Raw genomic sequence first — 21,135 nt, forward strand, 5'->3', positions numbered from 1 at the left:
AGGAGCCAGGGGTACATGGAAGAACTATGGGGGCTTTTCTCAAGTGGTATTTTCTCCCAAACTCTGTCAGGACTGGATAAAACACAACAGGATTGTTCATTCAGCTCCCAACCTTTAGGACCAGCACAAACAAGGCTCCCCAGAGCCTCTTCCTTGACCTAAAAGGGTGTGTGGGGGCAGCTTTATTAAAACTTTAGTGCAGAGAGCAATGGCTAAAACATGGAAAATCCACTACCCTGCAACTCTGAGCAGATCTCAGCCCAAAAAATTCTCTGGTTCAAGTTCCTGGAACTTCCAGAGGGATTCAGAATCCCTGGCCAGCCAGCTCATGCTGTTTACTCCCAGTCCTGTTGCTACAGCAACAGAGATGCACAAGCATGGACAAAGGAACAGGACAGAATCCCTGTCCAACAGATCCATCTCCTCTCCCCCCAGCACAGACTCACAGCCTACACTTTGTCACCAGGTTTACCTGAACCACTTCAAATGCTAGAAAGCAACACCCACAGCCAGCTATGAATACTCCCACCTGGCTTCCAAGAACTGGGAAAGGAGGTTAATAAGGAGGATCAGCATTACAGGCAGTTCAGGCCACCGTGGAAAGGGAAGAAAACCACCGAAGTTCCTCACAGCTCCCAAAAGGCTCAGCCATCATTTTCTCATCTGGAATCAGCAACACTCTTCCCTCAGCAGTGGCACCAGACATCTCATCCTGAAGGGAATTGCTTTCCCTTGTACATTTTCAGAGGACAGGATTAGGGCAGCACCTTGTTCCTCCACCTTCTGAGCATATCACCACTTCCCCATGTACCATTTCTCTCCCAAACCCACCTAGTGACCTGTAAATCCCTGTCTGGGTGGTTCCCAAAAAGGAAGGCACTGCGGGCACAGGGACTGCTCTCCTGACTTGCCAGTGTCCCCTCTAGCTGGAATAACCCTGGGAAAACCTACTCCTGATAATTATAGGAACATAAATGCAGCCTGCAGAGATTGTCTGGTAACTCACAGGTAACTTGAAGTGCTCCTGTGGTGTTTGGCTCCTTGCTTAGTCAGCACTGCAGCTTCCAGGACACACTCAGGGCACAGCCAGGCTTAGGACAGTAAGAATCCAGCAGATATTTACCTCCTGCATCCCTCTCTGCTGACAGGGAACAGCATCTGCTTGGTTTCAGGGACGTATTCTCCCAGGGACCAGCACAGTCATGCATCTGGCAGGATCTAAATGCTCACAGGGATTTCTAAAGCTTTCCAAGAATACCATTCAGTTGCTGCTAGCTTCCACCAAAGCCCTGCCCAGACCAAATCTGAACAGTCCCTGAATTATTTAGAGCTCAATTATTACACCTGGGTCATTTGGAATGACTCATTTGTAGTGTCTCCAGTTTGAGGCATGTAGGAGAGATTAATTATCCCCCTTGCCTGGGTCCTGTCTGGACTGGGCAGCTGAGGTGTGTCCAGCAGACCAGGGACATTTGACCAGGCCAGGTTTCACACAGGGCACGGAGGAACTCTGGGAAGGAGCTTGGCTTGACAGGAATTGCTAGTGTCACATTTCAAACGTGGGGAAAGGGGAGCAAGTGATGTAAAACCACTTGAATTTTCACCCAGTGCATGTGGCTCATCCCACGCGTCAATGTCTGTGGGAGCAACACAGGTAGGGTCACCCCAGCACACATACGAGTCCCAAATCAGTGGCAACAGCCCTGGAAAAGCCATTATCCAGCAGGACTGGCCTCTGTCAAGCACACCAACATCGGGGGGTGACAAACACCAGCAACCAAAAAGATCATACTTGGCAGTGAGCAGCTTTACAGGACAAACAAGAAGTTGGGCTTAACCTGACAGGACTGGTCTTTTAATCCCACTGTTGGGATAGCGTGAAACACTCATGATGGATCAATGCAGGGAAGGCAAGAAGCTGCATCCTCCTCATTCCTATCTTACCTGATATAAGCAGCCTACAGCCTGCTCTGCCTGACCTCCCTCTCAGCTTTGAGGCCATTTATGCCTCAATCTATCACTATTCTGTGAGGATAACTTTGTCACAAGTGTCCTGTGAACATGTGTGGGCCTTCCTGACCCCATGGCTGGTGTCCTACACTGACATCACCCCATCCTGCAGAAAGGATACAAACAAGTTGGAAACCAGAAGATTCCAGCTGCTGTGACTCCAGGCACTGGCCAGAACCAGCAGTGCCATTCCTCAGGCATGGGCTGAGATGGTATCACTCCATAACATGCAGTGCTGAAAGAGAAATCTTGTCCTGCATACTCCTTAGGCTTCATCCCTCAGCTGATGGCTCCACATGCTGCACAGCCCATCTGAACTCTCCCAGGGGATAGCATGGACACTGACATGTAAGGGCAGGTTTGGTAACTGCTGTTTACAGGAGAGGCCTCAGCTTCTGGCTGGTAGGGACAGGCAGAGCTTCCTCTCAAATTTCACACAGGGATCTGACAGGGCAGTGCTAAGGCAGGACACAGACTGCCTCAAGCCATATGACAGAGCACTTCACTCCCAGTTCCCCTCTCACCTCCCAAATTCTCCAGCACTCACAGCACTGAGCAGCAGGTAGGTCTCCTCCTCTTCAAGCCCATTTCCCCTCATGGGTGTCACAACCACCTCCCACAGCCAAAGTAAAGAGTGACACTGCACCCAGCCAGGGATGGTCACTCATGGCCAGCATCCCAACACCTCCAGCAGGAGCTGTGGCTCAGCCCACAGAGCACCCATGGCCCCCAGGGAGGGTGAGGCTCCTCCTTGGGCTCTCTCCAGCAGCAGAGCCAGTTGAAGAGGTTCCTACCCCACCCTGTCTCCCCATCTCAGACTTCCAGCCCCATCAGGTTTGCTCACTACCCCAGCACAGACAACAACTGGGATTAGATGTCTTCCCCCTGCCTACCTCCATCCAGGGCATGAGCCACAATTCCCTGAGGCAACGTTCACCTCAGGGCCATCAGCTCCCGAGGCACTAACTGAGGGAGAAAACTTCTTCAACCAGCTCTGCCACCCCAGCAATTCTAACTGGGAACCACACCCTGAGATCCAGACTGATGGGAAGACTGTGATGGGCAGGGTTTGTCCTTTGGGTAATGGCACTCCTCTGTTGTGCTCCCAAGCCATTCAGAAGTGATCCAGCGCTGCTGCCCTTCATTTCTCACCCTGAACACTGTCACTGCAAGCACACGGCAGCACTCTGGTAATGTGCTAATCCCAGCTTGCAATTCACAGGGCCTTGCTAGTCTCAGTTCACAGCACAGGCCTGCCAAAATGAGCCCTGGAGCAGGCAGAAGGTGAGATTTCCCCACACTTCCAGCACCCAGCACCCAGGAATACGCCATGGCTCCCCTGCAGAAGGGCAGGCAGCCTCTATGAGCACCAGGCTGATGGATCTTTTTCTCCAGAGCCTTTGAGTCCAGACTCCTCGCGGGGAGCCCAACAGCATGGTGTGACAGGGGCTGGGTGCAACCACCCAGTGACAGCCAGCAAAGACTTCCAAGTCTCAGAGAGGGACCGTGGCATTGTTAGTGCCAGGGCTGGACTGTCACTCAGGTTCAGGACACAATAGAGCATTTCAGTTCCTCAGTTAAGGGCCTGCAAAACACGAAACTCCAGCTTGAAATGCTGGCACCAAGCACTGCCTCATTAGGGAGCTGGGCAGAACACCATTCACATAGAATTAGCAAGAAACTACTCCACAGTGCCTGCAAGTCCCATCTCCACTGCTCCCAGTGCTGAGTCTCTGGGTGAGGAATATGGATATCCTGTAACTTGCTCCTCTGTGCTCTCTCCACGCTCACCTAGCATTACCCACTGCCTGTGTGAGCCTCCCAGAGCTCACCAGGACACAGCTTCTCCCACAGATTGTCTTGGATAGGTGCAAGACATCCTCCCAGTGATATCCCTGAGTCCAGAGCAACTCACCCAGGCCTGTATTACCCTGGGAGTCATGGATGCGGAGCCTGAACTAGGAAGTAAGTACAGTTTGAGCAGTGTAAGCCACCTATTTTAAGTGTCATTGTGCCACAAAGGGATGTGTAATCCGGCAGAGAATTCCTGCAGGAGTGTGACTACACCTGAAGCTGAGGTGGACTTCTCCAAACTCAGATCTTTCACCAACAGTAACAAATTCATTCAGAATATAGACGCATACCAGATTTTTGTTGAACCAGAGGAAGGCAGCATTACTGCAAAACAAATAAAATAACACAGAACACTCAAAATTTCCTCTACATCCCAATAGAAACCAGTCAGGAAAAAGATGCTGTCAGTGTAATTACCTGACACACCAGAGAACAAACTTCTGCCATCTCAGATGGTACCATCAAACCACACAATTAATTCAGCTCCTTCACCACCATAAACTATTCTGGTCCAGGCTGTTTGGCTGGTAGAACTAATATCACACTTGGATTATTTTTTTTAAATCCATTAATTTTTTTGCTAGTTGAACCCCAGCCACACACCAGAAACACAGCTGACAGCAGCAGGAGCACACTATACCACCAACTCCCTGCTGCCCTACTTGGAACTTTTCATTTACATCTACTAAAACCAGATCCCAAGTCCAAGGCATACATGGGATATTCCAGTAAGTCAAATAATGCTTTACAGAAGAAAAATAATTTAAGAGTCCTTCACTGAGGAAGCATCACTGACACAGCAGGAACACATAATGAGCTGGAAGTTTCCAGGAAAAGCAGCATGGCAGCAGGTAGGAGTTAAACCTCACCCACCCCACAGGGGTCATGCCTCCTCCTCTGGGCCTCAGGCCAGCACAGACAACACGCACACGAGGCCACACAAGTCCAGGTGAGCCTCATCCTGCTGCCCATATGCCTTCCCAAACCCCTTAAGCATGGAGCTCATCAGGCATTTATCCAGCTTAGCACATTCTGCTGGAGTCCAGCCCACCTGTACCAGGACACCAACTCCTCCTCATTTTTATTTGAGAGATTTTTAAACTGACAAGTTCCTGGCTGATAGCCCCCTTCACCTGCTGTGTCTTTATCCAGATGTTTTGGGTTAGTTCTTGGTCACTCCCCAGTCAAACCAACACCTTCAGCTGCATACTGCACAGCTGGGGGAATAAATGTGTCAGCATGAGGGACGAGATGGGACTGCTGCTGATGCCAAATTAAAACGTCCACCAAAGCACTTGGGAACTCCCCAGCACCAAGAGTTGCTCGTCTTAAGGGCAAAGCTTAATGCCAAGAACCACACAGTCTCACACCAAATGATTCCAGAGAATTAAAGGATAAGGATTTACCTTTATGGGCAGCACCTTGAAGGTAAGGGTACAGGTACTACTATGACTCAGAGAGCTGCCATCACAGCTGCCACTTGCCCTTCCTGGGGGTTTACAACTGCCTCAAAAGAGTGTGGGAGACACAGCAGCTTCCCTCCTTCCCTGGTATCTCTGGCAATATCGTCTCAGACTCTCAGAGCAGCTGCTCCCGAGCTGTTATCAGTTACAGCCCAATTCCCAGACACTGGATTCATGCAGTCCCACTGAACAGCAGCACAAAGACCAGAGCTCCTAACAGGGCCTCCTGACTGGGACCTGGCTGTTGGAACAGCTCCCTCCAAAAGAAAATACTGGGAAGAGACACGGGCACAAGGAAATTGGAGCTTGAAGCTGATTCTCCCAGATTTCACAGCCACTCAAATCAAGCATGGTAAAACACAGTGTTTCAGGTCCTCTGCTTGTCACAGACACATGAAAAAAACCTGTCATGACAGAAACTACACTGACACCAGTTTCATGTTCCTATCCCAAAGCTCCTTACCCAGCCTCAGCCTCCAGCCTCCCATTCTGGACCTCAGTACTAAACTCCCTTTATTAGGGCAAACTTGGTGACACAAAAAGACCAGCAAAGCCACCTAAGCCAAGCCCACACCTCTGAGCAGGCTGCAGCCATCCTCCATGAGCCTGTTTGGGTTGTTTAACCCCGCTGCCAGGAAAAGCCTTTTCCTTCTCCAGCTGCAACAGAACCAAGATTGGAACAGGATTGTTTAGGGCCGCTACTGACCAGCCTTTGGCTGTAACGGATCCGTTCTTCCTCGGGCTCCATCTCCGACTCCTCTGAAGAGAGTGAGAAGGACACACCCGGACTGCTGTCATCGTCCTCTTCCTCCTTGGAAGCCAAAGCAAAACAGTGAAGCAGGGCATGCAGACATAGGACACCCACACCCCTCACTTCCCTTCTCCTTTTGGGGCCAACCCCATGTCACTGTGGGGGATGGAGAGAATACAGTGCATGAACCCACCCCAGCTTTTATGGCTCCTGTTCTAATTTAGAATACATGTCAGCATAAAGGACTTCACCAGCAATTCTGTAACACAACAGGAGCTGCAGGTGTCCCACCTTTGTTCCACACTACCACCAGCAGCTCCACTGGCCGATGGTAGGAGAAAAAACAGCGAAGGTCCTGTCAAACCCTGGATTCCCCAAAACTAAACACTGGAGAGCCAGCTCCTCCAAACAACACAATCATTGTCCTTGGGATACCCTGCACTGTGGCACCTGGGACAAACGACACTAGTACAGGATATCTCCCATGATCAGGGAAGGCATTTGGGATCTCTCCTACACACAGCACCCAGGCAGGGAAGCAGTTAGGGGTCTAACTTCTGGCTGGAGGAGACCTAAATGCTGAGCTCTCCAAACGTGCCACCTTGTGACACCACACACCAACCCGGGAAAACCTCCCAGGGCGTCAGATGGCACCTACGCTTTTTTCTTAAAGGGACAGAAACCAGCCAAAGCCTGGGTATGTCATGGTTCTTAATCCCCAGGACTATGCCTAAGCCAGACCTTCGGGGAGGAGAATTGAGGAATGGGATCGGGAAAGGGGATCCGACACCCTTTGTAGTGTTACAGAACCGCGACCACCACGTAGGGAGAAATCGCTCCATCCTGCTCCTCCCTGACCCGCGGCTTTGACAGCAGAGCATTCCCAGTCCCGCCAGCACCTTCCCCACCCCTACCTCCCTTGGAACCGAGGCACCAGGACTCGCGGCTCGGCCGAGGGAGGCAGTTTCCCCACACTTGCTGAACTCTGTTTATAAACAACCGGACAACCAGAGCGCAGCGCGCCCGCCCGCCTCGCCGCGGGAGCCGTCCCCGGCCCGCAGGGCCACTCCAGCCCGCCCCCACCAGGGCAGGACAGGAGGCGGGAGAGACGGAGGGTCCCTGGGGAGCTGTCAGCCGGCACCCACCGCCCCCTCCCCAGCTTCCCGCGCGGCCTCCCGAGGCCCGGCAAGGGGAGACCCACTCGCGCCCGCTCACGCCAGGCCGCGCTCCGGGGCCCCGCACAAACTCGGGGGTCACCGGTGACCCCCGCGGTGCTCACCAGGTCTCTTCTGCGCCTTTGTCCTCTTCTACCGCCGGCACGGGGAGGGGGGGGGAACAAAACAGACGGAGGAGGAAGAACCCCCCCGGTCAGCAGCGATCGCGCCCCGGGCCCGCCGCCCCCCCGGCCCCGCCGCTCCCGGCGCGGGCAGCGGGCGCTGACAGCCCCGTCGGCCGCCCCCCACCGCCGCGGCCCGCGTCCCCCGCCATCGCCTTCACCATCACCGCACCCCCACCGCCGCCGAGTGCCGGGGCTCCGCCTGCATCGCCCGCCCTGTCCCGCCCGCGCGGTACCCCCCCGCCGCCGCGGCTCCCCGGCCGGGACGCGGTTCCCCCTCCTCACACAGGAGCCGCCGCCGCCATTTTGAACCCGTCAGAGCCTCACATACACACCGACGCCGCGCGCACGCGCCGCACGCACGGACCCCCCCCAACGCTGCGTGCCGCGCATGCGCAGGGCACACCTGCCCCTCCCCGCCCCGCGCGCGCGCGGCTCGGGGCGACCACGCCCACTCCCCTGGAGCCCACGCCCCCGTGTGACCACGACCCGTCCCCGTGTAGCCACGCCCCCGGCGGGGGGGTGGAGAGGGGCAGCCCCGGGGGGACTTTTGGGGGGGTTCGTGGCTGAACGCGCTCCGTCGTGGGGTCCCTCGGTGTCCCTGCGGGCTTCGCGGCTGCCCGCACGCCTGTGCACGCCTGTGCACGCCTGTGCACGCCTGTACAGCGCTCTGAATGTAGAGACCTACATGTAACTACATACACCTGCCTACCACTATACGCATACATATATACATACAGCTGCCTAGTTATATGTTACAGATATTCACAATATAGTTATAAACTATATAGAGTTATATAGATAGCTATCAACTAGCTATATACAGTGATATATATAATAAATATAGTGATTAGAGTAGTTACAAATTGACTATATAGTTATATATACACTATATATACATTATATATATAATATATAAAAATTACATAAAATATATATAACTATATGTATAGTTATAAACCATGCCCCTACAGACCTGTATGTGCAGCACACACCTGGACACACCTGTACACTCACACACACTCCAGCCCAAAATCAGCAGGTGAACCCATCCTGGTGGCCTCCCATCCACCCTGGATCCATTGCGGGACCTGGTGTCCCCAACGTCCACCCCATGTCCCCGACACCCACTCCATGGCCCCGACGGCCACCCATAGTCCCCGATGTCCCCAGGCCATGCAGGGGCTGCTCCTGCCCCAGGAAGCATGTCACGCTGACGAGTCTTGTGTCACTTTAATGGCAGAAGATCACCCCGCGGTCACACTCCGACGCTGGTCTGCCAGCGAGAAGAGGAGCCCCCAAATCAGTTCTCTGCTCCCAGAGCTCAGCTGGCAGAGGTTGCTGAGATCCATGGTGGGAAAGAATACTGGGATTCCTGGCAGGACAGGAATGGGGCTCTCTGATGGGACAGGGACAGGTTGCTGAGATCCCTGGTGGGAAAGGGACAGGAAGGACACTGGCGTGACAGTTTCTTCCTGCGAGGGGTGCTTTCCTGCTAGCACCCCATGGTGACCAGCAGTCCCAACCCCAGGACAGGAGGGTGGCAGCGGCGTTCCAGTGGCGGAGGCAGAGGTGTGGCAGCAGCCACAGTGTGGTCGGAGCTCGGGGACAACAGGAGATCCCAGGAGTGCTGTGCCAAGCCGGGGGGCTCATAAGAGCACACAGCCCCTCCTGGGTCTCCTCTTGTGCTGCCTCCGGCGGGCGACACTGAGGGCAGCACTGCAGGCTGTCACAAAGATGTTCCCGATGTTCTCTTGGTACCTGGCCGAGCACTCCATGTAGGACATGGCGCGGACCTGCCGGGCCATGGCCTCTCCCTAAGGGGACACACAGAGTCAGACCCACCTGGTACCCTGGCTGTCGCACTACCCTGTGCTGGGGGTCACCATCCTGTCCCATCGGGAGGTGACACCCACCTGCTGGCGGGAGATGGGCTCCATCCGTCCATCCTTCAGCTTCCGCAGCAGCTTCTGGTCCTGCCGGAGGTCCGTCTTGCAACCCACCAGCAGCACTGGGACCCCCTTGCAGAAGTGGTTCACTTCCGGGTACCACTGTGAGGGGACATGTCACCCAGGGATGGGCACAGGTCACCCAGGGATGTGGACACAGGACAGGCAGCACCCCCGGGGATGTGTTACCTTCGTTAGGATGTTGTCAAAGCTGCTGGAGTCGGTGACATCAAAGCACATGAGGACAACGTTGGCATCTGAGTAGGACAGAGGGCGAAGCCTGTCATAGTCTTCTTGTCCTGTCCGGCAGAGAATGAAACCATTACACTCCAGCCTGGGACCATGAAAGTGACATCTGTGGGGATGGCTGTGGGTTAACCCCCCTCTCCCACGGTCATGGCATGGGGACACCCTTCCAAGGCATGACCCAAGGGTCTTGGACACTCCGAAATCCCCAAGTGTGAGGGTAGGGGGCACAACTGCCTGCCCTGTCCCCTCCTGTCCCACCTGCTGTGTCCCACAGATGGATCTTCACAGGTTTGCCAGCAACCTGGAGGGACGCTGTATACTTCTCAAACACGGTGGGGACATAGACCTGGCAGGGGACAGGGAGGGCATTAGACAGGTCTTACAGGCACCGGTTGGGGGCAGTGGTGGAGGGGACCCCAATAGGAACAGGGCCGGAGGAGGTACCCAGGGGAGGGAAGCAGGGGGCTGGTGATGGCAGTCCCTTCCTGGGGCAGTGGGATGGGAACAGTCCTTGTCCCCCATCCCAGGGCACCATGAAACCTCATGGATGCCCCAGTGGGATCTGGGGATTCAGGACAGGGGTTCTGGGGTCCCTGTGGCTGGCCCCCCATGCACTCCCTAAGTCCCTTATGTGCCCTCGCTGAGGGACAAACCCATGTCTCCAACCCGTGACCACCTGAGGGAGGTAGAGATGCCACAGACCCTCATCAGCCCCAGGCTGGGCAACCCCCTTCCCCCCTCTCCCCATGACCCGCTTCAAATGGCCCCGCTGCTGCCACCGTGTTTGCCCCGTCCAGCATCCACCGCCCTTTGCTCGTCACCATTCCCGCACGGAGACAGTCACCCACCCACCAGGGCACAGGGATCCCGGTACCTTGGGGAAGTCCCCGCTGGCGAAGGCCACCAGCAGCGACGTCTTCCCGCAGCCGCCGTCCCCCACGATGACAGCCTTGACCTCGGTTTCGGGGGCTCCTGAGCTCTGCCCTCCGTGCTCCCGCTGCATGGGGGTGTCAGTGGGGCCAGGAGCCTGTGTGGCCTCAGCGGAGACAGGGATGGGGACAGGGATGCGGGAAGCACCCGCCCGGTCCAGGGTGCATCTGTCACCCGGCCTCCGGGCCCGCCGTTATGACAGTGGCCGGGACACACCTACGGGTGTCCTGGCACACAGGTGACCTTCTCCCGGCAGGTCCTCGCGGTGCACAAGCGTCACACTGCCACCTGCATGTCCTGCTTGCGTCCCTCACACGCCTGCCCGCTGCCTCTGGCACACTCATCCCCATCCCACTCCCGATCCCACTTACCCATCCCAATCCCACTCATGCGTGCTCTGTGCAGACCCCTCTGCACAGCTCAGCCCCCACACCCCCGGAATGGGACTCCTGTGCCCCACCCCCAACACTCCATTCCCACCTCTGAGCCTGAGATTTATTGCCCTGAGCAGCCGCGGGAGGCAAAGTCCAGGGGTGGAGGGAGGCACGGGGCGGGGGTGACTCACTGCCGTTGCCTCACTGTCACTGCCACCCCTCCTGTCACACCCGTGCTGTGCCACGCTGAGCCCTGCCCTGCCACGAATCTCTGTCCCTGGCACCCAGCTCAGCAGGACCTGGGTGAGGGAGCAGCCACCAGCCCCCCATCTTTTCCTAGTGATGCCAATACAGGTGGGATAGGCTGTGACACCCTGCTTTGCTCGGGGACAGGCCATCCCAGCACTGATGTCCTCCACACCCCTGCTTGGAGGTGCCCAAAACCCTCTCCCCTCCAGTAGGTGCCCTCTTCTGCCATCCCAAAACTTTGGTAGAGAAAGGGCTGCAGGGAGGGATGTGGGGTCATGTGTGCTGTCCCTTGCCATTTCCTCATCTGCCACCAGTCTTTCCAGGCTCTCTCAGTGTGTACCAGCCAGTCCAGGAAGGCTCTGGACCTGTTGGGGCAAATTCAAAGTGATGGCTCAGGCACCAAATTCCACATTGTCACCCAGGCCTGATGCAGGATAAAGTCGAAGGAGAGGGATTCTCATGCCGGGAGGCTTGGAGGCAAATGCACGCAGTATTGAACAATCTCAGAAGGATGCCAGCACCAGCGCAGGATGGGGAGAGGAGGCTGGAGCACCATCAAACAATTAGGAAGGTGGTAATTACCAGTCTAATGAGATATCAGGTTGAATCCTAAAAGCATCAAGATTCTTTCACAGAGAGATATAACTGCTGCAGTGTTCGTCCTCTGGGGTATTCACTCGGACAAAACATTTCCTTTACCGCAAGACCAACAGAATTTTGACAGGAGAAGAGGCAGCCTGCTTGCAACTGCCCAGTGCTCTCAGCGCCTGACCTGTGATTGTGCAGAAACGCCCCAAAAAGCAGCATTATTTGGGACAAGACAGCCTGCTCTGAGCCTCTGAGGACGTGGAGACCCCAGTTTTCCTCATCAGAGCAGATCGTGGTGAGGAGCACCAGAGGGAGAGGGTGAGCCCTGCTTGGAGACAGCCCCAAGGAAAGGTAAGGGGTCAGGACCAGAGTCCAGCCCTGTGCACTGCTTGTGTCTCCCTGGATGTCCCAAAAGCCCCTCTTACTGGTCCCACAGTTGTCCTCAGTTGGGATGACTGGATTGATCCAACCCTCCCTCCGCCCTCACCTCACCTCCAGCCCTCTCATGGCCCCCCTGTCCCCAGCCCCCACTGTGCCACCTCACCAGGACCGCTCTTCCTGTCACATCCCCTAGGGTCCCACTAACACCCTGCCTGCTCTGACTGCAGCTGGGGATCCCATCCCACCTCCCACCATGGAGCTAAACCAGACGTCCCCACCTCCCTCATCTCCTGTGATGGACACTGAAGGAGACAATCCCTGTGGGATCAATGTCACCATAGATGTGGCTATAGATGGTGTCACACTGCTCATCTGCCTCTGTGGGCTGGCTGGGAACGGGGCTGTCCTCTGGCTCCTTGGATTCCACATCCGCAGGAACCCCATCACCGTCTACATCCTCAACCTGGCCGTCGCCGACTTCACTTTCCTCCTCTTCATGGTCCCCTCCTCCCTGCTCTACCTGCTGGAGGATGTGTCCTGCTCCCCTGCTGTGTCCCTGAAGTACCTGAGGCCACTTCTCCTGCTGTCCCTGTTCTCCTACAACATGGGGCTATACCTGCTGACAGCCATCAGCATCGAGAGGTGTGGCTCGATACTCTTCCCCCTCTGGTACCGTTGCCACCGTCCCAAGCGCCAGTCGGGGGTGGTGTGTGCCCTGCTCTGGGCCCTCTCCATCACTGTCATGGCCACGGTGACTTTCCTGTGCCTGTCACACGAGCATGAGCACTGCCAGGTGGCTCTCATCTCCATGTACGCCCTCAGCTTCCTCATCTTTGCTCCACCCATGGTCATCTCCAATGTGATCCTCTTCATCAAGGTCCAGTGCAGCTCCAAGAGACGTCAGCCTAAGAGACTCTACATTGTTATCTTCCTCACTGTGCTCTTCTTCCTCATCTTTGGAGTGCCCCTGAGCCTCTGGAATTTCCTGCAGCAGCTTGGCCACAGCACTGTGTCCTCCCAGGTTGTTTTCCTGCTCGCCTGCATCAACAGCAGCATCAACCCTTTCATCTACTTCTTGGTGGGAAGCTGCTGGAGGCACTGTTCTGTGGTGTCCTTCCAGGTCGCCTTCCGGAGGGTCTTTGAGGAGACAGGGATCACCACATTCTCCAGCTGAGAGGCCGCTGTAGTCCCACTGGCTGTGCTGCCCACACCAGCTTCATGCTCAGCTGTCCACCCTTGTGCCAGCTCACTTTCCTGCAGCTGTGTGTTGGGATGCATCCCATCCCTTATCCCATCCCATTTATCCATGTTGGGTCTGTCCCCATCCTCATCCCTATCCCTAACCCTATCCCCATCCCCTCCTGATCCTATGATGTGACCTTCCTGATCCCCATCCTCTCCCATCTCTTCCCATCCCCATCCACGTCCCATCCCCAATTGCATCCCCATTCTATCCCTATCCCATCCTCATCTCAGCTCCCCTTCCCTTCCCTTCTCCCTGTCCCATCCCATCCCATCCCATCCCATCTCATCCCATCCCATCCCATCCCATCCCATCCCATCCCATCCCATCCCATCCCATCCCATCCCATCCCATCCCATCCCATCCCATCCCATCCCATCCCGCAGGTTTCCTGGCTGGCGGCTGCTCCTCGGCTCTGAGCGTGTTCCGTCTGGCTCTGCTGCTCTCCAGTGGGGACGTTTGGGATTGCCGGCACCCAGACCCCTGCGAACCACCCCAGACCCCTGCAGACCCCCTCTGACACACTTCAAGCCCCCTCGGGGCCGCCTCTCTCCCCGACAGCCCTGCTCCTGTCCCGCTCCACCCGGGACGCCCGGCAGTGTCTTTGCTCCTTCTGGCCATACACACTCCTCTGCTCTAATAAATGCTGGAGCCACCCCTCTGCCATCTCTTGTTCCTCTCCAAGGGAGGCTGGGAGGTTAGACACCGCGGGTGAAGCTCTGGAGGGGGTGGGGGGGCTCCCAGAGAAGCTGTCCCTGAGAACCTTACGGGGCAGTCTGGGGTGAGCAGCTGATGGCAAGGGATTGGAGCCTCAGGCATGGGGCTGGGAGGGATGGGAAGGACGGGAGGTGGGTGGACTGCAGGGGGAAGTGGAATGGGAGGTTGTGGGGCAGGTTTGGGACGTGGTGGGGCTTGTGGGAAGGTATGGGAAATTGTGGGAAGGTGTGGGATGTAGTGGGACTGGCAACCTCAGTGAAACCACAGAGAGTGGGGTGAGGCCCTGTGGAGCCCATGGTGACATGGATGTCACCCTACTCCTGGAAGGGGGTGGCCATGCTGAAGACCACGGACTCCCCCTCCCCTTGCAGCTGCACCATCTGAATCTGCTGAGGGAGAAGCCTAAACAATGGGAGAGGAAGAATTTCTGAAGAAAAAGAGTCCTTCGCCCCTGGCTCACCACATTAAAAATAAAAGACATTTGAGGACATTTTTGCTGTGACACTCAGAGAGCAGCTGGGAAGGGAATGCTGAGCCCCTGGGCCGCCTTGCCCATGCCGGCTGTGCCGGTGCCATCCCAGCTCTGAGAACTCGGGATCATGTTTGCTGCAGGGAGCACAAGCCATGGCTGTGTGCCCTCCCTCCCTCCACCCCCATTCCTGGCTGGCAGCAGGAGCCAGAGGAAGGCAGCAAGCGCTGACAGACAGGGCAAAGGCAGCTCAGGGTTCAGGATGCTGTTTATTGATATTAGACCGCAGTGGGATGCAGGAACCAAGTGCAAGGGGAATTTTGGGATCACAGCCGTATGGGGCACGATCCCTTTGGGGGAAGAGTGTTCTAGGACCTGGGAGGGAGGAGAAAAGCCATGCTCCAATGTGCTCCTTGCAGAGCATCCCTTCCACAAGCCTCAGCTGCCTTCTCCTGGAGAATTACAGTGCGGGAGGCTGATCCTGTGCATATTTATTAAACATGTGGTTCGAGGAAACCCTCAGCATCTGTCCTGGGGTCCTTCAGCAGCGCAGTAGAAGGGATCAACAGGCTCAGACTGCTGTGTCCATGGTGGGATCATTGATGCAGGCAGTGTTTTCTTCTGGCTCCTCAAAAACCCTCTGGAGTGAGTTCCTGAGGGACCCCATGGAACAGTGCCTCCAGCACTTTTCCACTGAGAAGTAGATGCAGGGTTTGAAGTTGCTGTGGATGCAGGCGACGAGGAAAACATCCTCAGTGTCGATATTGTAGTTGAGTTGCTCCATGAAATTGCCGATGCTAGAGGGGAGACAGAAGAGCACAGTGAGGAAGATAACGATGTTGTGGTTCTTGGGTTGCTGATGCTGAGGGTCACATTTGGCCTTAACGAAGAGAATTGTGCTGGAAATGACCACGGAGGAAGCAAAGAGGAGAAGGTGTAGGACATATATGAAGTTGACAAATGCATGGAAGCACTTACTGTCATGGCACTGAAAGAGTGAAGTCAGCGTCAGAATGACAGTGATGGAGATGGCCCCGAGCATGGCACTCGCCACCATCGACTGGTGCTTGGGATGGTGGCAGTGGCACCAGAGCAGGCAGAAAGTGGACCTGCACCTGTTGAAGCTGATGGCTGCCAGCAGGTACAGTCCCAGGTTGTAGGAGAACAGTGACAGCTAGAAAAGCAACATCAGGTCCTTCTGGAGTATGATAATGGAGCAGGACACATACTCCAGCAGGTAGAGCAGGCTGAAGGTGGCAATGAGGAGAAGGAAGACAAAGTCAGTGATGGCCGTGTGGAGGATAGAGACAGTGATGGGCTTCCTGTGGGTGGAGAATCCAAGAAGCCAGAGGAGAGCCCCGTTCCCAGCCAGCCCACAGAGGCAGAAGAGCAACATGATGGCTCTTACGGCCACGTAGGTGACACCGATCCGACATGGATTGTATCCTTCAGTGGGTGAGGTGGGAGCTGGGGACACAGCGCTCTCCTCTATGGATGGACACTGGGCAGGTGGAGGGATGAGTCCCCTGGGTGTGGTCAGAGTGGATGGGGAGTCGGTGCTTGGAGAATCCTGGGATGGACCATGCAGCACCTCACCAGCTCCCTGCAGCGGGAAGGATTCAGTGGCAAGAAGAAAGATGTGCAGGGGAGGAGGGTGGTGGAAATTGTGAGGGTGGGAGAAGGAGGTGGGAGAGGGAGGTGGGAGGGTTGGAATGTTCAGCAGGAGATGTGGACGGGAAGCTCAGGGCAGCAGAGGGAGGAGCTGGGGAGGACACTGCAGTCACCGGGAGAGGGTGGCAGGAACAGAGCAGCTGCTGGAGGAGAGGAAGGTAGGGTAGGGAGGAAGGAAAACATTGCACTGACCTGTTCAGCGTGGGGCAGCAGCAGTAGGCAAAGGGTGTCTGTCCAGATCAGTGGCGCTTCCTGGTACCTCTTAGTCCTTTGGGATCCATCTTTTAAAGGGGATCCTCCCATGTCAGTAACATGAAGAAAATCTATCCCCTTTCCTGTTGCTCCCCAAGACTCGGTGGAGTCACAGGGGACTCGGAAAGTGCATCTTTGGCTACATCAGTTTTACTTCTTCCTGCTTATTCATCTTGGGTTGTGGTTTTTTTGTTTTGGTTTGTTTGTTTGTTTCATTTGGGGTTTTTTTGTGCCACAGAAGAACCGGCTTTTATCAAAAGCTGAAAAAAATCAAAATAAGGAATTGTGCTAATGGCTCTTTATTTCCTCCTGATTAGAAATACTCCTTCTCTGTAGAATGTCCCATTCTTTGACTGCATACTGTCTCCTGACAGGTTTCTACCATTCCTGGCTTCTCTTCCCTGAGGGGTCATGGTCCCGCCAGCAGCAGAGGGATGCTGGTGGTGCTGGTGGCACTGGAATGCTGGCAGTGCTGGGGAGGCTGCTGGGTGCTTCTCAGAAACGACTCCCATTCTGGGAAGAGCGTCAGGATCATTGCCAATACCTCCCCTTGGCCCAAGGAAGCACAGCTGAGCCTAGAATTCTCATTCTCCATTCTAATGCAGGAACCCACAGCCCAAGAGAAAGACAGTAAAGAATTATTTGCAGCCACGTTATCAGCACTTAGAGCCCACATTTTAATTACTGTTGCTACTCTTAATGATGTAATGAAAGCTATTAGAGACCAGATTTGGGGGTGCTGTGGTCTGCCTTCCACCTCTTTACCAGAGCTCATCCTGCTCCTCCTCCTTCTCCTTAGTCTTGGGAGCACTTGTGACTGTTTTCACCTGATCCCACCCCTTTTGCCAGCAGGGACACCTTCTAATCACCCTGGTTGCTCCAAATGCAGTCTGACATTGCCTGGAATGATTGCAGGAATGGGGCAGCCACAGCATCTCTGGGAAACCTGTGCCATAACTCACCACCACCAAAGGGCAAGAATTTCTTTACAGTATAGCATCTATCTGTGCCCTCTGTCAGAGTGAAGCCATTCCCCCTTGTCCTGTCACTTCAGGCCCTTATCCAAAGTGCCTTTCCAGTTCTTGGAGCCCAAAGTGCCTCTCCAGTTCTTGGACTCCCTGTAGGTATTGGAAGGGACTCTAAGGTCTCCCTGAAGCCTTCCCTTCTCCAGGCTGAACACCCCCAGCTCAGTGACCTCAGTGAAACCACAGGGAGATAGATGATGCCCCATGGAGCCTGTGGTGACAAGCACAGGTGTCACCCTGCTCCTGGAAGGCTGTGCTGAGAACTGTGGACTCTCCCTCCCTTTGGAGCTGCACCATCTGAGTTTGCTGAGGGAGAAGCTGAAACAAGGGGAGAGAAAGAATTTCTGAAGGAAAAGAGTCCCTTGTTCACCACATTAAAAATAAAAGATATAAGACCACGTGTGATGCAGGAACCAGATGCCAGGGTGCTTTTTGGGATCGCTACCATGTGGGGCATGATCCCTTTGGGGGAAGAGTGTTTTAGGACCTGGGAGGGAGGAGGAAACCCTTGCTCCAATATGCTCCCTGCAGAGCATCCCTCCCATATTGCCCATGGCAATGCCCCTGCTCCCTTCTCCTGTGGGATTACCCCACCACAGGAAGGGTGATCCTGTGGATATTTATTAATCAGGTGGCTCAGCCACTGTCCTGGGGTCCTTCAGCAGTGCAGGGGAAGGGATCAACAGGCTGGGGCTGCCGTGTCCATGGTGGCATCATTGCTGCTGGGAGTGTTTTCTTCTGGATCCTCAAAAACCCTCTGGAGGGAGAGCCTGAGGGACCCCATGGAGCAATTCCTCCAACACTTTCCCACCAAGAAGTAGATGAAGGGTTTGAGGGTGCTGTGGATGCAGGCAAGCGGGAAAACAACCTGGGAGGATGCAATGGTGTAGCTGAGCTGCTGCAGGAAATTGCAGATGCTGAGGGGGGAGAGCCAAGATGAGGAGGAATAGAGCAGTTAGGAAGATAATGATGTCAAGCCTCTTGTGTTGCTGCTGCTGGGAGCCACACTTGACCTTAATGAAGAGCATTGTGCTGGAAATGACCATGGCTGGGGCAAAGAGGAAGAGGTTGAGGGCATACATGGAGATGAGAGACACCTCCCAGTGCCCGTGTTCCTGTGACTGGCACAAGGAAGTAACTGTGACAATGAAAGCGATGGAGAGGGTCCAGAGCAGGGCACGCACCACCCATGACAGGTGCTGGGGGTGGTGGCAGCAGTACCAGAGTAGGTGGAGGGGGGATATGCACCTCTCAGTGCTGATGGCTGTCAGCAGGTACAGCCCCAGGTTGTAGGAGAACAGCAAGAGCAGGAAAAGTGCCCTCTGGAATATCAGGGGTGCAATAGTGTAGCAGGACAGTTCCTCTGTCAGGTAGAGAAGGGTGGAGGGGACTGTGAAGCGCAGGAAGGTGAAGTCAGCAAAGGCCAGGTTGGTGATGTAGAAGGTGGTGGGATTCCTGTGGAGGAGGCAGAGGACAGCTCCGTTCCCAACCAGCCTACAGAGACAGATGAGCAGCCTGACACTGCCTATGGCCACATCAGTGACATCTATCCAACAGGGATTGTATCCTTCGGTGAGTGAGGCGGGAGGTGGGGACACAGCGCTCTCCTCTATGGATGGACACTAGACAGGTGGTGGGATGAGGCCCACAGGTAGAAGATGGTGCTTAGAGAATTCCAGGATGGACTACGTGGCTCCTCAGCAGCTCCCTTCAGTGGGAAGGATTCAGTGGAGAGAAGTGAGATGTGCAGGGGAGGAGGGTGGTGGAAATTGTGAGGGTGGGAGAAGGAGGTGGGAGGGTTGGAATGTTCAGCAGGAGATGTGGACGGGAAGCTCAGGGCAGCAGAGGGAGGAGCTGGGGAGGACACTGCAGTCACCGGGAGAGGGTGGCAGGAGCAGAGCAGCTGCTGGAGGAGAGGAAGGTAGGGTAGGGAGGAAGGAAAACATTGCACTGACCTGTTCAGCGTGGGGCAGCAGTAGGCAAAGGGTGTCTGTCCAGATCAGTGGTGCTTCCTGGCATCTCTTGCTCTTTTTAGATCAACATCCTAAAGTGGACCCTCCAGGTCAGTAACATGAAGGACAAAGTGCCCCGATCAGCAGGAGGTCCCCACTCCTGTCCCGCTGTTTCCTCTCCGTGACCTGTCCCGATGTTGTTTCCCAAGACTCGGTGGAGTCACAGGGGAGTCGGAAATTGCAAGTTTGGCTACGTCAAATCTCCACTCTGACAGAATCATTTATCATTATTTTTTTAGGTTTTTGTCCTCTAAGGAAGTGGTTTTTGCCAGAAGCTCTGCAAGCAGAATTTTGCAATTGGCTCATCATTTCCTCCTGATTGGAAACACTCCTTCTCTGCAGAATGTCCAATTCTCCAACTGCCTTCCTTCTCCCGACAGGTTTCTACCATTCCAGGTTTCCCTTCCCTGAGGGGTCATGGTCCCGCCAGCAGCAGAGGGATGCTGGTGGCACTGGAATGCTGGCAGTGCTGGCAGTGCTGGGGAGGCTGCTGGGTGCTTCTCAGAAACGACTCCCATTCTGGGAAGAGCGTCAGGATCATTGCCAATACCTCCCCTTGGCCCAAGGAAGCACAGCTGAGCTGCTTCCTCGCCCCATCCCAATCCCATCCTCATCCTGGCTCCCCTTTCGTACTGTCTCTCTCCATCCCATCCTATTCCTGCTCTCCATCCCCATCTCAACCCCACTCTCCATCCTCACCCCATCCTCTCCCATCCTGCCGGTTTTCCGGCCGGCGGCCACTCCACCTCTCCGAGTGAGGTCTGTCGGGCTCTGCTTCCCTCCAGTGGGAACATTTGGGATTGCCGACATCTAGACCCCTCTCTGGTCGTCTCCTGACCCCTCCTGACAGCTCCTGACCGCCTCCGACACCCCAGACCCCCCCCCCAGGGCCATCTTTCCCCCGCTACTGCCCTGCTCCGCCCGGGATCCCCAGCAGTGTCTCTACTCCAGCTGCCCATAGTGTTCCCGGACCCGGGAGGGAGGAGGCAAGCCCTATTTCCACGTGTTCCTGGCAGAGCATCCCTCCCACATGCCCCTGCTCCCTTCTCCTGCAGGATTACACCGTGCAGTCGTCCAAACTGCGTTTGAAACCGCTTTAAAAAATCACCGGTCAAGTCTTCAGTAAAAACCAGATTTAATATTAAGTGACAACATGACAGAGTTCATTGGCCTGGTTCGCCCTATGACTTACTATACAATTACGGAATGCCAAGTGAAAAAAAGCCCTATGAACAAAATCCAGTCAATCAAACCAGGAACAGGACACATGTATAGACACAAACAGAAGATAATCAGTGCAAGGTTCCTGTGAAAAATTCCCCTCAGAGGCAGTGAAGCCCTCACTCTGGGTCTGTTACATCTCCTCACTGGGAAAGGGCTGAGTGTTGAGAAGCGGGGTGATTGCCCAGGATCTGTTGGCATTCAGGAGCCCTCCAAGTGCAGTAAACATGGGAGTTCCCTGCTCAGAGAGGCCCCACTCCAAGGGAGGTTCTGGTCAGCATTACTGGGGCCCAGGAGAACTCCAAGGGTCTCTGTTTGGACTGCTGTTTATAGGGTCCCAAGAGATGGGCTGCAGTCACAACAATGTTTCATTCTGGCCGCACTTCAGGTC

At 55.2% G+C, this 21,135-nt stretch overlaps 3 protein-coding genes and 1 pseudogene across 5 annotated transcripts in view; 1 reads left to right on the forward strand and 3 right to left on the reverse strand.

Annotated features, from left to right (window-relative positions):
* KDM2A (lysine demethylase 2A) overlaps positions 1 to 7,813 on the reverse strand; it is a 33,775-nt gene extending 25,962 nt beyond the window's left edge. Inside the window, exons 1-3 of one of the 2 annotated variants that reach the window (XM_085063746.1) lie at positions 7,700 to 7,813; positions 7,358 to 7,385; positions 6,034 to 6,138 (exon numbers count right to left, since the gene is read on the reverse strand). In XM_085063746.1, the coding sequence (XP_084919872.1) occupies positions 6,034 to 6,138; positions 7,358 to 7,385; positions 7,700 to 7,719 (153 nt within the window). In that variant the 5' untranslated portion in view covers positions 7,720 to 7,813. Of the gene's footprint in view, positions 1 to 6,033; positions 6,139 to 6,992; positions 7,286 to 7,357; positions 7,386 to 7,699 lie in introns of those variants that run through there. The other variant, XM_085063747.1, reaches the window with a different exon arrangement.
* An 815-nt stretch (positions 7,814 to 8,628) lies between these two features.
* Positions 8,629 to 10,711, reverse strand: RHOD (ras homolog family member D). Of its 2 annotated transcripts, XM_085063753.1 has the most exons (5): positions 10,487 to 10,711; positions 9,871 to 9,958; positions 9,553 to 9,662; positions 9,331 to 9,465; positions 8,629 to 9,231 (listed from the first exon to the last, which is right to left on the reverse strand). In XM_085063753.1, exons 1-5 carry the CDS (start codon positions 10,613 to 10,615, stop codon positions 9,064 to 9,066), a joined length of 630 nt encoding a protein of 209 aa, XP_084919879.1. In that variant the 5' UTR covers positions 10,616 to 10,711; the 3' UTR covers positions 8,629 to 9,063. The 2 variants fall into 2 exon arrangements, with proteins under 2 accessions (XP_084919879.1, XP_084919880.1); XM_085063754.1 differs by lacking the exon at positions 9,871 to 9,958 and having other exon boundaries at positions 10,465 to 10,711.
* Positions 10,712 to 12,387: 1,676 nt separating this feature from the next.
* GPR152 (G protein-coupled receptor 152) lies at positions 12,388 to 13,308 on the forward strand. The gene has a single exon (XM_085063752.1). The coding sequence runs from the start codon at positions 12,388 to 12,390 to the stop codon at positions 13,306 to 13,308; it is 921 nt and encodes a 306-aa protein (XP_084919878.1).
* Positions 13,309 to 16,896: 3,588 nt separating this feature from the next.
* LOC146437179 (mas-related G-protein coupled receptor member H-like) lies at positions 16,897 to 19,744 on the reverse strand (annotated as a pseudogene).
* Between the last annotated feature and the right edge of the window lie 1,391 nt (positions 19,745 to 21,135).

Source organism: Lichenostomus cassidix, chromosome 5 (genome assembly GCF_008360975.1).
Source record: "Lichenostomus cassidix isolate B80296 chromosome 5, HeHo_3.0, whole genome shotgun sequence".
NCBI lineage: Eukaryota > Metazoa > Chordata > Aves > Passeriformes > Meliphagidae > Lichenostomus > Lichenostomus cassidix.

What these genes read in the sequence shown, in the direction of transcription:
- RHOD (XM_085063753.1), bottom strand. Translation starts at nt 10,615, where the DNA reads ATGCAGCGGGAGCACGGAGGGCAGAGCTCAGGAGCCCCCGAAACCGAG. An exon ending in CCAGCGGGGACTTCCCCAAG is followed by an intron (nt 9,959 to 10,486) that starts GTACCGGGATCC and finishes GTCCCCTGCCAG; the next exon opens with GTCTATGTCCCCACCGTGTT. An exon ending in TTGACAACATCCTAACGAAG is followed by an intron (nt 9,466 to 9,552) that starts GTAACACATCCC and finishes GTCCCCTCACAG; the next exon opens with TGGTACCCGGAAGTGAACCA.
- GPR152 (XM_085063752.1), top strand. Translation starts at nt 12,388, where the DNA reads ATGGAGCTAAACCAGACGTCCCCACCTCCCTCATCTCCTGTGATGGAC.